The following is a 17161-nucleotide window of genomic DNA, read 5'->3' as shown; positions in this document are numbered from 1 at the left end:
AACCACCAGCACCAGAAAAAATAAATAAATAAAAAAGCTTGAAGTATGTTGTGCTCTAGGCTATTAGAGTTTCCATGTACCTGTATCTCCTGCCCACATTTCATTAGCCAGTACTAATCAAATGGGCACACTTAACTTTATGGGAATAGCATAAAGCTATCTGAAGTGGTTTAAATAGGGAATGTTCTCCGCAATACTTGGTTCCCAGTGGGTGCTGCTGTGTAGGGAAGTTTAGGAGGTGTGGCCTTGCAGGAGGAAGTATGTCCCTGGGGAAGGTCTTTGGGAGTTTGGAGCCTCCTGCTTGCATTTGAAGCTGTGAGATCTCAACCCCTACCTCTGCCACCATGCCTGTCACTCGCCATATCTCCTTGCCACGATGGACTCTTAGTCATCTAGCATCACAAGTCAAAATCAACTCTTCTCCAGATCGCTTGCGGTGATGCTTTTCCTCACAACAGCAGAGGAGTTACTAAAACACCTGACAGTGTTCCTAGGAGGAGAACCCAAAGTGCTGACGGAAAGATGCTAATGGCAGCTCCACGGCAGCTCCACAGCAAGACAATGAGCAACCTGGGTGTTTTTGTTTTTTAAGAAATCAGACGTCACAAGGACATCTCAACAAAGAAAATACGCAAATGACACACAAGCATACAAAAAGATATCCAATATGATATACTATTAGAGAATTTCAAATTAAAGCAAAGGGTTATGACTACATACCTATAAAACTGCCAGAAATCCTACAAATACACAGCAAAAAATTCAATCAAAGACACAGAGCCAAAAAGACTCATTCACTGATGGTGAGAGTGCAAAATGCCATAGCTACTGTTCACATTTACTTACAAAATTAAATTTGCTTTATTACATAATCCAACCATTGGTATTTGCCCAAATAGGTTGAAATTTTATGTTCACACAAAAGCAGTCCATTGATGCTGATAGCAACTTCATTCATTATTTCTCAAACATTTAAGTTACCAAAATGTCCTCTGACATGTGAATGAATAAATAAACTGTCATACATGCCAACAATGGAATATGCTTTAGAGCTAGGAAGAAATGAGCTGGCATGGCATGAAATAAAAATGGAAGAAATTTAAGTATTTATTAAGTGAAAAAGTCACTTTCAAAAGACTGCATACTATGTTACTACAACAAGACACCTCCTTACATTCCTTTCAGTTTGGTTATGAATATACAACTACTCTAAAAAGTGACATAAGGCTCCTAATGACACTACATCAATACATAGACTTTCTTTTTTTTTTAAAAAAAAAAGGGGGGGGGGACCAACAATAAACAACATCTTCTTGAGTTTTCTGACACTGACTTTGAAAATCTAATGTGAAATTTAAAAATTGAAAAGTAAAAGCCATAAAAAACTATAAACAACAATCCTCAAAAGGTAGATCTTTTTCATTCATTTCTTTAAAAAATTTTGTAGGTGTTTTTTAACATGCTTATACGTGTGTGTGTATGTGTTTTGCTGGACATCAAATATCAAATCCTGGTCCCCAGACAAACAAGGCAAGCCCTCTACCACTGGGCTATACGGCCAGTCCATTGGACTTCCTTATAATTTTCTAAAAATTTCTAAAGAATTCAAAATATCCTCAAGCATAAAATAATTCTATTTCCATTTTTCCTCATAGCTGGCATCTGTCCCTTTTACATTTGATGAAAAAAAAAGGGCTTAGAGGGTAACGTGTTCAACAGATCTCTAATGTTGACCCTGGAAATAAGGCTCAGTGGGTAAAAGTGCTTGCTACACAAACATGAGAGTCTGAGTTAGGATATCCAGAACCCATATAAAAACTGGATGCAATGTATCTGTGATCTTAGTGCCCCCATGGAGAGACAGGAAGCTGGAGCCAGAGAATCCCTAGACATTCACAGGCCAGTTCGCCCATTATACACAAAAGGAAAACAACAAAGATACCCCATCTTAAACAAGGGGCAAGGAAAGCAAGGTTGACTGAATGAGAGGTTATCTTCTGACCTTGACATGTAGGCCATGGCATAGGATGCCTGTACTCACACACACAAATGCAAGCCCACAGACACATAAACACATATTTCAACACACACACAGACAAACAACAATTATTCGATGTTTTGAATGAAGGTATCTTGATAGGAAATGAGCTTATGAACAATAACTGTATGGTAAACAAATATCCTTTCTAGAATCATTTCACTGCCATGGAGGAAAATCAGAGCCTAGATACCCAAACCTGATGTACATAGTGTTCGAAACAACTTGTGTGCACGTGGTCAGTTTTCATTTGGATGTTTGCGCTAGACTTGCAAACTGTGGCCCTGTGCGTTCTAAGTGTGCACTCTTATCAGACTCGATCGATGAGTTATGTTTGCCCAGGGTATTTGAATTCCATGTCAAGGAAACTAGATGTCCTTGTTGGGCTCCAGCTCTAGACATCTGCCAGGCTGGGAGGGCCCTCCCTTACTGCAGGTTGCAGAATAATCACAACCATCTCTTCCATGTGGCCTTTCTAGAATACTTTCGTGGCAGCTAAATCAAGCAAGCATGTGCATACACGCCTACCCTTACACTTACCTTACTCCTCCCTCCCGTGGGGACCAACTCCAAGCGGGGACTTCCCTCCCAGGGGCCTAGGTGTTAGGATAGAATTGCTCCTTTACAAAATCAGAATGGACCCTGGTGCAATGAGAAGCCTTAGCCCAAAGCTCATTGGTGAGACAGCACAACTTTTCCCTACCCATCAGCAGAGGGATGGGAGTAGGCATGGAAGCCATTGTTTTCATCACCACTCTTCTTGCAAAAGCCCCATCTCTTTGTTTTGCTCTCTTTGAACTAAAAGCTTTTTAAATTCATCAGTCTGGTAGGAATGTCATATTCTCTGAAAAGAGATGTTTAGACTTTCAAGCTCCTAATCTACCTTTTAATAGACTGGCTCCATATGCTTAAAATTTGCTTAATTTTGGCAAATAAGTAAAAGAACAAAACCCAAGTAACAAAAGAGGCTGAGAATTCAGCCTTGAGCAGCAGACTTTAGCATGTATTAAGATTGCCTTCCATGTATTGCTAACATCTCCATCCTTCTGAAGTACAGTGGTAGACTTACTAAATTAGCATGATATCAATGTCTAATAATACAGAGGAAAGGCGAGAGTAATAAATGTTCCTAAAAAGCTCAAAACCAATGGTTAATTTAAATTTTTGGCCCACATAAACAAAAATAAACATCTACAAACAGCTTGAACATGTTAATAGAATCTCTCTCTCTCTCTCTCTCTCTCTCTCTCTCTCTCTCTCTCTCTCTCGTTTTTTGGAGACACGGTTTCTCTGTGTAGCTCTGGCTGCCCTGGAACTCACTCTGCAGACCAGGGTGGCCTCAAACTCAGGGAGATCCACCAGGCTCTGCCTCCTGAGTGCTGGGATTAAAGAGAATCTCTTAAACTATTGCAGTAAATCACATTCCATGCCCCTCAGGTATGAGCTCAGTTCGACCGCAATAAGAAATACCTAGAACAGAACTGTCAGTATGTGCTGACATTGTTCAAAACATTGCCAAATTCCTTTCAGGCAAGATTTAAAAATTTACAGTGTTTCATAGCCTGGTTTTTATAAATTCACTTCATGAAAAGTTTCTGGTTTCTTTACCCCAATTTGCATGAGAACGTTGGGCATGTCAGTGTTACCTACAGAATTGCTGTGAGGTTTTGTTCATGGCAGAAGCCATGGTAATGATACCAATTTAAAACAGAACACACTGACAATATCTAAACATATTATGCTAAGCATATTACACATGAAAGGCTAAAAGCCTTTAGAATGGCACCTGATATACAAGAGTTCAATGAAATCTTTAGCTGCTATAAAATCATTTTATTCCAGCTATGATGTGTGCAGTGTGATCATGGTAATTTAGGTCTGTACACAAATTGACAATCAGGTTATGTTAGTTGCATACAAGCATAAGCTATAAAGAGTCATAATTTGAAGAAAGACCCTGCAGTTCTAGAAACACTCAAATAGCTGTGTATTAATTATTCTGTTTGTGAAAGACTTGGGTAAAGGTCTCATCTTCCCTGTTTGGTCCAGTACCCTTATACAAAAAAAAAAAAGAAAAAGAAAAAAAAAAAGAATGTTCTAGAGTGGCAGTTCCTCCAATCAAGTATTTGCCCCAATAAGTAAAATTACATGTACAAATAAGACACCACAGTTCTTACAGAACCACATGCTAAAAGCAGGTGAAGCCACAAGCAGAGGGACCAGGCAAGAGCTAACAGCATCTCCACATGTTAATTTTTCAGGCAAAAGTCAAGACTTTTTAAAGTAGAGGGACTTACGGAAACTGCCTCACAACTGGATCTCTTGACTCTAAGCCCCATGCTTGCAGCAGCCCAGGCTACCCAGTCACATGGATCACCCTTTCCCTTTGCAGCTGTTACTATTTGGGAAAGGAACTCTGCCTGTTATCTGAAGATTTTACCTCATTTTATCCGAGAAAGCACCTTGTTCAGTCATACACCACGCATACCTTGAATCACACAACTGAGAAGCAAAAGCCTTCCTTAGAGTCTATTCACATTCTATGTAATGCGAACCAGGGGAACTGAGACCATATTTGCATGCATCTCTGAGGCTTCCTGGGTCAAGTACCATTAAGATGCAAGTCTTTACAGGAAAGCTTTTTAGTTGAGAAATGTGGATGCATCTTTCAGCACTCGCAAATACGGTAGCAAAACAAAAAGTCTAGATAACCTCCTGAATTACATAGAAGTAAACATGAGATCACATTGCCAATTTCATTTCACAAGCATGCTCACAAATTTTGCTTAAATTTTCTTGTTTCTTTAAAGCTATCTTCTAGTTTTATTTTTTGACTGGTGAGTAATTAGAAAGTACAAGTTTCAGAAAGTATGAATGAAAGTATATACATATATATATATCTCCAAAGATATATATATCTTCCCAAATATAATTTTCATAACTCTAGAACAGAGTGAAAATAGGTGCCATTACCAAGTGAATCAGATCCCCTAAAATAGCACCCAAAGTTTCAAACACAAAAGCTATTATAATGCTGCTGAATTTGTTAGTTATTTGGGGCTTGTGGATCAAAAATATATTTTTTACAGAGACACTCGTTTAAACATGATGTGGTGCCTTTCCTGTCTCCTCACACCCCACCTCTACACTTGAGAAAGCAACTGAAGAGCACAGAAACTGAATTAGCGCTTGCAAGATTATCGATGATTGATTTAGGAAGAACTTTCATCTTTTAAAAGAATCAGACAAAGGACCAGAACGACAGGAAGCACCACCCCATCTTGCAAGGCTTCTGCAGAACAGAATGGCTTGTTTGGTCTTAGTTTGATGCTTTTTTTTTTTTTTTTTTTTTTTAAAAAAGTCATTAAGTATTTCAACAATTTTGTCAATATCACAGTTTACTCAAATGATCCGGGTATTTGGGATTTTTGTTTTATATATATAATTTTCCCCTTTCTTTAAGGGAGTAGATTAGCTAAGCCCCAGGCTACCCGAAATCCTCCAGTTTTGGCACCAAGGACAGAAGTCGCTCCGTCTCCACGGAAAAGGTAACCCACCTAACCACCGCCAAAAGTCCACTTTCAGACAAAGCAAGAAAAATAAGATACCTGTCTGCCAGCCACCTGTTTAAAGTCCCCTCTGCGGCCGAATGCACCAGCAACTTCTCTGAAGAGACCCTGAACAACCGTAAGTCCCAGGCCGCCCGCGCAAGTCACAAGGAGCAGCGAGGCGCGAGGAAGTGTGGGAGCCGGTCGGTCCCTCCCGCTCCCCGCGTCCCGGACCCGCAGGCTCTGTCTCGGGTGCGGGGCGACGGCGCGGGTGACTTGAGGGCTACACACACTCACACACACGCGCACACGCGCACACACGCGCGCGCTCAGAAGCCGCGGGCCCTCTGGGCGCAGGGCTCCCGCCGTGGGCAGCCGGGGAGGGGACGTCGGCTCACCGCTAGGGCTGTCGCTGGACCTCAGGCTCCTTCCACAGAGGCACTGCAGCATATGCACTCCTTTCTTCAGAGAAAGCGCAAGAATCTTCATGGAGAGACGCGCGCGGGGTCGGCCGGCTCCCCGCCCACCTCGGCTACTCCTGCGACCCGGCGGTGGCCTGTGCGGGGCGCCGGGGTCCCGAGCCCATGGTACGTCCCGGAGCCTCGCAACTCGTTCGCCGGGCTGGGGCTCCGCCGGGGGCGGCCCTCCCGGGGGGCCCCGGACTCGGCCACGCCTCGGCGGGCTCCGCGCGACACTTTGGGACTTTCGGGAGGGCGGCCCCACTGCAGGCGGGAGCGCGGGCGCCACGGCGCGGAGGACGTCACCGTCGCCGCGGGTCGCGCCTCCTTCGGGTCCCGCGACCTGGGGCTCCGCTGCCTCGGGGTCCCCGCTGCTGGTGGCTGGGGGCGTGGCGCGCGGCGTGGGAATCCGGCGGAAGGGAGCGCCCGCAGGAAGGACTGCACCCGGGAGGCCGCCAAGCGTCAGAAGCGACTCGAGGGACTGGGGGGCGGGGGACAGGGAAGCGGGGTGTGGCATGGAGAGAGCTTTGGGCGCGGGCGGTGAGAAATTAAGCCCAAGCGGTCGCTAGGTGCTGATGTGGAGACCCGGACTCTTGGATTTCCTGGCTAAGGCTGTGACCTTGGGTAAGTCTTTTGCCACCTTGGACGCCTCTCCATAAATCTGGACTGGGAAAAGGGTGTGAAATGGGGGGAGGGGGGTTGGCAGCTTCTGTTAGTCTCTTCCAGGCTCCTGGACATGTTTAGCATGGGCGCAAATGGGAAGAGGAGCCTGACCGGAACACCAGAGTTGGAAAAGGAGAGGCACGTGAAGTAGATTCAGGCAGAACCTGCGAGTATTCTGGTACCTCTGCTCCTGTCAGACTGCTCAGTTATCCTAGAAGGATCTGCTTGGAGGTAAAAGGCTCATGGTTCTCTACAACAGCTGCTTTGCGTCTGGACCCTCTCTTCCCAGAGTTTATCCATGTACTTTTGGAAATGGGATGAAAAACACTCAAATAGTGAAGTTCATGGGACTTCTATGTGTTCCTTCAAGGACAGCCGTCTTTGAGAACACTGATGCTGGTGACTAAGCCTGAATTCAAATTTCTCTCTGCTGTACGATCTTCAACACTAATTTTTTGGTGCTTCTGGGTTTTCATAGTTCATCGTTAGTGACCAGGTAGCTTGTGTGCCCCTTGTTGTGGCTTAAGAATGCACTGGTTTAAGTATTACCATTTTAGCTGCCTCCTTCCCAGGGAAGGCCAGTTTGCATAATCCAGGTGACAAGAAATTCTGTGGCTCCTCCAGGCAATTCATTGTGCTAAACCTGCTAGAAGTTTGTCCCTGACCCTGAGTCAGAAACATCTTGAACTCTTTCTGTCCACTGTCTCCAGGGCATCTAACAGTACTTGACTTGTTTTTCCAGGAAGGAAGGAAGACTAAATGACTGTTATCACTCCCTCTCTCTTTAGCTCCTCCGGGCTAAGGAACTGCCACTGATCTTCATGTGCTCCACAAAAGCTGAAATCAAGTTCCCCAGGAATGTCCCTTTTCTTTTCAAAGGTGGTAGAAGAAAAGTCAGAGCATGTGGAAGGACCTTTTGAGCCCTCTGTCCCTGCTGTTTCCATGCTCTCAGCTCCTTTCAGAAACCAGCTTCAGACAAAGCCATTTAGAACGGGTCCATGGCTCACTCCCCAGTCTCCCACCAAATCCTGTCCTACTTAGTCTTCTTGGTCATTAACTTGGACAGAGCTCTATGGGCTTCAAGGTCCTTGAAGAGCTTGCTAAACTCCCTTCTCCGCCATCACCAAGATGGTTCTGAGGCCCCAAGACAACAAACAGCCATTGGCCTTCCTCTTTCCTATCTCTGCGGGAATTAGTAAGAAAATTGTCTCATCTGGGATTTTACCCATCCAGATTCCCCAAGGAGGGTGAGACAATTAACCAGAGGAAAACATCTAAAAATAGCCCTTGGTGCCATAGCAAAAGACAGCAAGTTTTCCGGTAGCACCCTCCTGCTCTGGTACCCAAAGCCCAGAGCTCCTGCTTCAGTTTGAGAGACATGGTCTTGCTCAATAAGGAGCAAATGAATCAACAGAATCACACCTTGGTTCTCAATGGAACTTGAGCAGAGTAAAATAGTCCATAGGTGAATTCGAAACACACCTGAGCTTGTGTCCAGACTTATGCTGAGCCTCTTTGCCTACCTGACAAGGTTGTCACAAGAATTCAATGGACCGAGCCACATGAACGTGTTTGAAGATTCTAATTAGTTTTTTGCAAGGTGAGGTGCCGCTGTCAGCTTTTCTGGATTCTAGGGCTAATGTAGTGGCTCTATTATTGATAGCAGGAAGCACTTAAGTGTGAATCTTCTGATTCCTCATTAAGCCTGTAGCTGCACCCGCCTCCCCACACCCCTGTAGAAAGCAGGGCACTAAAGTCATCTCCATCACAGTTAGTATTCAGATGGCCTGCTCTCGTGTTCACAATACCATGCCCATGATTTTAGGACCAGGAATACTCATCGCAAAGTAAAAGGGAACTGAGGGATTGCATTCACACACTCACTCATTCTCAAACCTCCAGAAGTCTGATTAAACCGGATAGCACAGCATATTTTAATGTGACTTTTCTTTTACTTTAGATCATATATGTTTCATTAAAATGGGCCACTAGGGTAGTCATTCACTAGAATTTTATTATTTGGGTTGTTTTGAAAATGTTTTTTTTTTCATGCCTATCAGGGTTTTCTTGGAGTACTTTAGCATGGGATTGGCATCAGTACCCACAGTTCAGCTTCTGAAAAGGTTGGTGGGCAGGACTTAAGAAGAATTCCCTTTATTAGAGCTATTATGTAGAAAAAGCGAACAAATAAAAACTGCAGAAGCCAGGAAAAGGGTAGACTATTTTGGACAAAGAATTTCAAGTTTTCTTTCTTGCATTTCTAAGTCAAATTAAAAATTTTTGTAGCAATGCTATTTTATTTTAATGCAATACACATAGTTGACTTGATGGATAAACATTTAAGATGTATTTTTTTGTCCCTGGGGCTTTTACAATTTTCTGTGTTTTCTATTTTCTAATCAAAGTGATATTTTGGACTAATTCTAACATATAACTTAGCAATGTAGTTTCACAATGAAATAATTTAGCACTATTTTTAGGAGACAAGAACTTGCTGTAAAACTCATGATCCTCCTGCTTCAGAATCCCTAATGCTAGTATTGGAAGTGTACACAGACTGGCCTAGTATATTTAATAAGAACTGATTGGTACATAAGTGAACTTGTCTAATTTTTGAATGCCTAATTTTTACTTTTAAAACTGTTATTTATTTACAATTTATATGAATAATAATTGTGTAAGGGAGTAGTGCCATTTTCAAATGGTGGCTAATGTAAGGTATTTTAGTTCATATTAAACTCAGGAATCTGCCCATGCTTAGCATGAGCTGTGCATTAATTGAATTTATCATTTTGGAACCCTACATTAGACCAGTAAATAACCCATTAAGACATTGTCAGGCCCCCGTATTTTTACTGAGTATCTAAATGACTATAAAGTAGAGAGCAAATTTCTCCCTCCCAACAAAGCAAGCAAGCATATGAGCTAAAGAATTGAAACCAGCATAGCATGCAACAGTGTATTTGTTACATCATCTCTAAGGCTGCAAACCATGCCTACGCCTCATGTCTTAAAGTCACTTCCAACCAGGGGATGACAGGCAACCATGGCAGTTTGTCCAGACTGACAAAAACAGTCCTCAGAAGCTATCTAGCTTTGCTTGTTTTTCCTCATCAAGTTTTTGAGGTTTGGCATGATTTTCAACTTGTGGAAAAATCAAAACAGTGCAGGATTTGTGTGCAATTCATCCAACTTCTGCTAGTATTCGCTGTTTTTTAAAACCAATTTGCAAACATCAAACTCAGAATTTTTACATTGACCCCTGATGATCCTATAAAATACGGGCTTTACTGGGCCCACAGAGGTGAGTCTGTTCCACCTTAACTGGAGGTCAGAGAGTTTGAGCTTATTCTTGCTCTATCAAAGTTGTTGACAACAGGTGTGGCTACAAATAAGCGATCCTGACCTAGGTTATGGTATTTATTATATTTTGAGTATAGAGGTGGATCTGCACCACCTTGATCAAAGGTCAGGGAATCATGTCTATTTCTGCTTCTTAGAGTAGATTGGCAAGAGGTTCCAGGCACTGGCTGCCTGCAGGATACTTGATCTATTCCTTATATCATGTTAAACATGTTAATGAGTCTGTTGCCTAGCCCTCCCCAATTTGGAGTCTAGTATATAAGAAGATGGAAAATAAACATGGGCTATTGCAGTATTTACTGAATTTCCCTCTCGGTGTTTCTGTCTTTTATTTCTCTCATTCCTCTGTTCCTTTTGCTTAATAATTCTAATCCTCACACTTCTCCCCTGGAATGGGCAAACTGTGTTCAGGCTGAACCTCCACAAAGCTTTATTAACTTTCACAGAGTTTCCTCTCATTGTCCATTTTTTCTGTTTCAGAATTCAGCCAGAACCTGTTCTAATTCTGGGGTGGCTGCAGCATCCTTCAGTCTTGTGACAGACCCTCAACACTTTCTTATCTTCCAAAACCTCAACACTACATAAACATCGGTCAGCTGCACTGTGAAACACCTTGGCAGTTTCTGATTGTTAGCCCTCAGTTATTCAACTTGGAAAGACTGCCACAGATCGACAGGGTGGCTATGACCTCAGCATCACACCACTATTAGGAGAATTCATGCTGTTGATCAGTGATATTAACCTTGCCCAAGTAAATAATGTAGTGTCTGCTAGGTTTTTATATTATAAAGGTCTATTTTGAAATTTATTTTGAGGAATTCTACGATATCAATATCCTGTTTCTCCTTCAACTCTCACCTGCTACTTTCAACACGTATGGGCAGGTCCTGTTTGTGACAGTCATTACTGTACTGTGTGTATAACAGTGAGTTCAAATATCGTTGATTTCTTCTATAAACTGGCAATTATTTTAAAAGACTATCCCGTTTCCCCACTTACTTCTTTATTCAGTTATATATGTGAGGGGGGGCTCAAGAAGGGTTTTTTCTGTAGGTTGTGGTTCCCTATCTTTGTCCTGTGGCTGAGGTAGTTTTTCATTGGGGTGTTTTGATTGTATCCTGTGGCCTTTGGGCAGTTTGTTTTTAAATCACTTCCTACTTCCTTTCCTTTTTGTTTCTATCTTCTGTTTATCATGTCCAAGCCCTAGAATCAACTAATTTCTCAGTGAATCCTAGTTCTTGTCTCAGATATGATATCTAACAGTTTGGATCTGGATGTTAAGAATTTTTTTTTTTTGGCGGGGACATTAGTAGAGAGTTAGAAATCAATACTTAAGTGAAAGCTGTATAACACATACATCATTTATTTCTGTATTTTCTTTATCAAAGAGAGACATGAATAGATATACTCAAGGAACATCATACAAAGATTGAGATGAAGATGACCAACATCCAGCTTTCTGTCTAATAGCACAGTTGCAATTTAGTAGGGGCCCTTGCCTTGTTTGTAACTTCTTTTCCTAACAGCACAAACCCTGCCTTTCCTAATTTCATTCTGTTTATTCAACCTTAGTATACACCTGAAGAAGCCACAGAATCCCTACCCAGTACTCTGGGTCCCATTTTATACAGGAGTGTTTGTCACAGAACTCTACCAAAATGTTATTTTCTCATGTTTTGAAACAAAGACTGTGTTTGTTCCTCCTCAGTGAGGGTACTGTTCACTTGCAACTTCATTAGGTTTATTTATAATTTATACACCATGCTTGATGGTTTTAATTATTGTACTAAAATCAATTAACTTCATTTATTTAATACTTACAATGTCGTTTGGGTACAAAGTTAAAGCTTCATAAAAACACATCTCCTCTGAATACTGCCCCACCCCTTTGTTTTTCCTGACTGGTATCACCCTACTTCTATCTACCCCTTTCCTGAGCATACTCTATGCACACAATACTATCTAGATCCCTTCATTCACACCCATGAAGATACACAGGCTTTTGTGGTAGCAGACACTGACCTGAGTCAGGCTGACGATGTGTTAAAGACATGGTAATCTGGAGAATGAATATTCTATCTCTTTTGAAAGTATTGCTTTCTGTACTAGCGTGTGCACAAATGGACATATGTATGAACCTTGGGCAAAATGCAAACCCAGGAGTGTCACTCGGAGCTATAGGAAAGAGCCTCGGGGGAAATCTCAAGGCCCTTTCTCCACAGTGCATGCCCCCTCCTTTCTTTTCTCCCAAAAGCGTGCAAACAGCTTAGTGAGGGATCTACATGTACTGTCTCTATAATAGCAATTCCTGTTCTTTCCTTAACTTGTTGCATGCTGTCTTTTGCCCACACCTAAGTTCTTTTATGTAAAGTCACCATAAACTAGGCTATTCCAGATTCAAGTGACACATTCTATCCTCAAGATACTGAAAGTTGGGGGCTGGAGAGATGGCTCAGGGGTTAAGAGCATTTCCTGCTCTTCCAAAGATCCTGAGTTCAATTCCCAGCAACCACATGGTGGCTCACAACCATCTGTGATGGGATCTGGTGCCCTCTTCTGGCATGCAGGCATACACACAGACAGAATATTGTATACATAATAAATAAATAAATATTAAAAAAAAAAAAAAGATACTGAAAGTTACTGGTCCCAACCAGTTTCATTAAACTCTTCCTCTTTAGAAACGATTTTCATCTCGGCTTGCCTTTTGCTTCTTTGAAATATTGGTTTTCTTTCCAACCATCCTGCATCCATCACTCTTTTACACAGTTGCCTCCTGGAATCTTTTTCCTTTCATGACAATTTCTTTGACCTTTGATGATTTTGCTTTGTTTTCTTCTGTCAATACAGAAACTTAACTCCCCTTATATACTGATTTATGCAGTTTCATGATCATGTTAATATATATTTGCACAAGTTATTCTACTTGCCTAAATACTCCTCCTTGGTTCTTAGAGTGAATGCATATACAGCATTAAAAACTAGTCCCGCATCAACCCCCTACTTCTACAGAAACCTCCCCTGCAGGTGTTGCATGCTTTGAGATATCAGCTCCGCATAGTTCTCAATACACAGCTGTCACTCAGTAACCCCTGATATGTTTTTTTGGTAGGGCTGTCTCATAATCAAGGAGCCAAAGTACTATTTGGAAGTTCACATAAATAATCCTTCTAACTAATGTACAGTTGTGACTATGACTGATGAGTAAAAAGAGAAATACTTGGTTCTGAAGTCCCTAAAGAGGGTTTAGGGTGAACCTGGGAAAATCTGAGACTCATTACAGTTAGCATCACTTGTAACATTGGGTATAGTTTTAGGTACATTTCCTTACCTCATGTGAACATACATACATGCATGCACATATAAAATTTTTTATCTCTTTCATGGAAAATCTGAGATTTTTCTCTTCATAAAATACTACCAATCGAATGTTTCCATGCATGTGAAGCTTCTCAGAATATACTGATTGGTCAAAAAATATTTTCTGAAGGGAATTTAAGTCTCATCAGGAGCTGCAGGGGGTTATGCAGCTCGTTTTCTTTCAAGGTAGAGTTAAGCATACACCTCACACGAAGAAAAGGCCCTAATAAAATTGATCAGAATCTTACACTTCAACTAGATACAAAAGCAATCAAAATGGCTTATCTGAAAATAGGTCATTAATGAGAAGCTGAGGAGGTATGGTTCAGTTGCCTTGCAAGTAGGCGGGCTTGATTTCATAGTCCCATCACCCATATAAAAATCCAGGTATGATAGCACATGCCAGTTCTGGAAGTGAGGAGACAGAGATAGAAGGATCCTCAGAGCTCACTGCCCAGCAGTCTAAACAAAACAAAACAGAGAGTCCTGGATTCACTGACAGTCCCTGACTCTCTCTCTCTCTCTCTCTCTCTCTCTCTCTCTCTCTCTATATATATATATATATATATATATATATATATATATATATATATATATAATAATGTTTGAGTTTTCCACAATGAACAATAAATTTTCCTGCAGTAATCTTTGAAGTTTCCAGGAGGAAGATGGGGCCCCACAACAACAACTCCACCTGGTTGATATAAGACCTATTTTGGGTACAAACTGCTCATGATGGTTCCAACTTGGTTAGCTGAAATTGTGTACTTTTTTTACAATGTTTTGGCCAGACCTCCAAATAGGAACCTCAGAAAAATCCTACCGAATACTCAGAGACTATTTGCAATTATACCAGACAGTAATTTTGAAACTTAACCATCATTTTACTTTCACAGGATCCCATAAAAAGAACATCGCTCCATGACAGCTGGAAGTAATTCTAGAAGACAATATCCCCTTTCCCAACAAAGTTTGAAAACAAGGTTAGGGACGTCACTTAGGGATTGATTATAATTGTTATAGGGTTGAGGGTTGGGGGGAAATTATGTTAGCTCAGGGATCTCTTTGAAAAAAATAATAAAACAGAAATTGGATGGGATAATAGATTAGTGTGCACTTACTCACACTAATAATAATAGTGAGTAATTGAGTAAATACTTGTGAGCTATTATTTATAGGCACTTTACATTGGTATAGATTCTTATATATTGAATATGTTCCTATTTTTGTCTACAATATTTGTATACCTGGGCAAAGTTATTTTCTTATATTGTATGCATGCATGCTTCTACCTCTGCTTAAGACGCTTTATGTATTGATACAGTTTTAGGATATATTTATCATATTGCAAAATACATTTCTACCTCTGATCAAGATACCTATACATTGTTTACATTTTGAGGTCATTGTCCTCGTTTGTTGCACAGTTGTTTAAAGATTGTTTAATATTCTATATCTTTAAGATATATAGGTATTAAGAATTATAGGCCAATTGTCATCTATGTTTGTTGTACTTATAGTTAGCCTAATCAAGTACTGTAGATACATAGAGATTGTATTCTGAATAGATAGGTAATCTTCAACCACTTAAAAGAACTGTAGAATATGGCATTTAAATAAGTTAGGATTCTATTGACATGAGACACGATTGCTCCTAGCAGCACTGATCTATTCCCGAGAGAATGTTGAGCACCAATGACACTCCACTTGGATCTCATTTTCTTCTTGGCAAAACTGGCCTTTGGGCAAGGAACTGCCCATGCATCGACCACTGACAAAATGCACAATGTCCAGACAGGACAAGCAGAATACAAGAAAAAAGACTGTCAAATATTGTCAAGACAGGGTAAGATGGTTTTGAAAATTTTTCTGCCTCTGAAAATGGTCTGTCAATTACTCTAGGCCTTAGCCAAAGTAGGTTGCTCCAACGTTGCAAATGAGACTGTGGGTGATTGCTCAGGTAGCCAGTTGTCTCTGTCATTTGTTGCACATTTTAGAAGTTGCTTGATTTCACTTCCTGTTTACTCAAGTAATTTTATTTCCCTTCTCAGGTCTTCGATGGGGTTGAAGATTAGATAGTTGTAGTTACTTTCCTCTCATGAGTTGGCCAAGTTATTTATAATACAAGACTTAAACTCCTTAGGGTAGGATAATTATTGAAACATTTATCACATGTTTCTTGCTTGATATTGTTTATGCTGGTTATAATTCTGATCTTTATACCTGATATTTGTTATTATTGTATATAATTTTGTGTTAGGCTTAGAACTTTCTTATTTAAACAAACAGGGGAGGTGCTGTAGAAATTCCTACAGCCAATAGCCTTTAAGTTACCACACCCAAGTTAAGCACAGCTTCTTGATAGCAGCACTTTCTCAGGTGGGCTCCGCTTGCTAGAGGCAAGTACTCTCATTTAAGAGAGGCTTCCTGGCTCAGCTTTAGCTGCAAAACCTTGCAGCTCTTTTAAGAGGTTTTGCCATGAAACACTTACTTGGTGTTGATGAAAAGCTGACTGCATACTTTTTGGTGGTAGCCGGATCCTTGAAACACTATAGAGTTATGTCAATAAACATGGCTCTGGCCAGTGCCTCTACCATGAGGCTAGACTCTCAGCAAAAAGCTAAGGAATGGGCTGGATGCAGCTGTCAAAGCCTTGGCTTTAATCCTAGCTATATTTCTTAGCAAATTAAAGACTCATGTAGTCAGAAAAGAGCAATATACAGTAAAGATAGATACAAAGATGAAGAAAACATCTTAACAGTTTACTGTGTGTTTAAAAATATGTGTACCCTTGGGAAGAAAAAAAAAGGATAAAGTCCCTTAAAAGAAAAAAGGAAAAAAGAGAGTTCTTGGGTGTGGTGGCCACACCTTTAATCCCAACATGTGGGAGGCAAAGGCAGGGGAATCTCTGTGATTTCAATGACATCCTGGTCTACAGAGTGAATTTCAGGACAGCTGATGATACACAGAGAACCCTGTCTCAAAAAGCCAAAAATTAAAAATGAAAATAAAAGAAATAGAAGTTAAAATAAAGCCATGTAAAGATGAAAAATACACAGAGAGTCTGGATACTGTATGTTATTGTGTTGTCTTTAAATTGTTTGATGGCTGAGGAAGGAGCAAAAGCAGCTAAAAGACATTTGATTATAAATGCTGCTGGATTAATCCAATATATCAAAGCATTTTCAATAAATATATATATTTATTGAAAATGCTTTGACTTTAAAATTTAAGTCAAAAGATATGTTACTTTAAAGAAGATGTTTTGCTTTTGTTTCCACAGGAAATGAGGGACTGGATTCATTCTGCTTTAAGAAAAATCAGGTTTGACCAAGGAAGACCTCTTGAGAAATCTCTGGTAGGAAAGGATGGCCCAGATGTCTGAGTTCTACATATAGAACAGTTCAAAGACTGCTTTCTGAGATGATCAAGCCTCACAGATACTCCAGTCAGGACTTGATCATAATTCTAAATTTTCTTTAAGTCCCCTTAAGATTATCAATGCCCCCAATCAGCAGGAAGTAGCCTGGAAAAAACTGTGCTCACATTCCCCAAAAATGGATTATGGATGTTTGTCTTTGTTTAGAATGTTGGTTACAAGTTGTTATGGATAATGGCCAGTGGAAAAGCTAAACAAAGAAGATTTGATTCAGAGTTCTTGTTTAAAAAAAGGGGGGGGGAATGCTATGGGAGAATGGTCTGTACCCTGTCACTTATATTTTAAATAAACA

The 17161-nt window shown here is 40.8% G+C and overlaps 1 protein-coding gene across 2 annotated transcripts in view; it reads right to left on the bottom strand.

Moving 5' to 3' along the window:
- Nucleotides 1–17161, bottom strand: part of Fgf12 (fibroblast growth factor 12) — a 539239-nt gene that overhangs the window by 351568 nt on the left and 170510 nt on the right. Inside the window, exon 1 of one of the 2 annotated variants that reach the window (XM_057765081.1) lies at nucleotides 5985–6227. The exons of the other annotated variant lie outside the window; for it this stretch is intronic. Within the exon in view, the coding sequence (XP_057621064.1) occupies nucleotides 5985–6075 (91 nt within the window). The 5' untranslated portion in view covers nucleotides 6076–6227. Of the gene's footprint in view, nucleotides 1–5984; nucleotides 6228–17161 lie in introns of those variants that run through there. 2 annotated transcript variants of the gene reach the window in all.

Source organism: Chionomys nivalis, chromosome 3 (genome assembly GCF_950005125.1).
Source record: "Chionomys nivalis chromosome 3, mChiNiv1.1, whole genome shotgun sequence".
NCBI lineage: Eukaryota > Metazoa > Chordata > Mammalia > Rodentia > Cricetidae > Chionomys > Chionomys nivalis.
The sequence above is the reverse complement of the archived record's forward strand: the minus strand, read 5'-3'. Positions and strand labels throughout refer to the sequence as shown.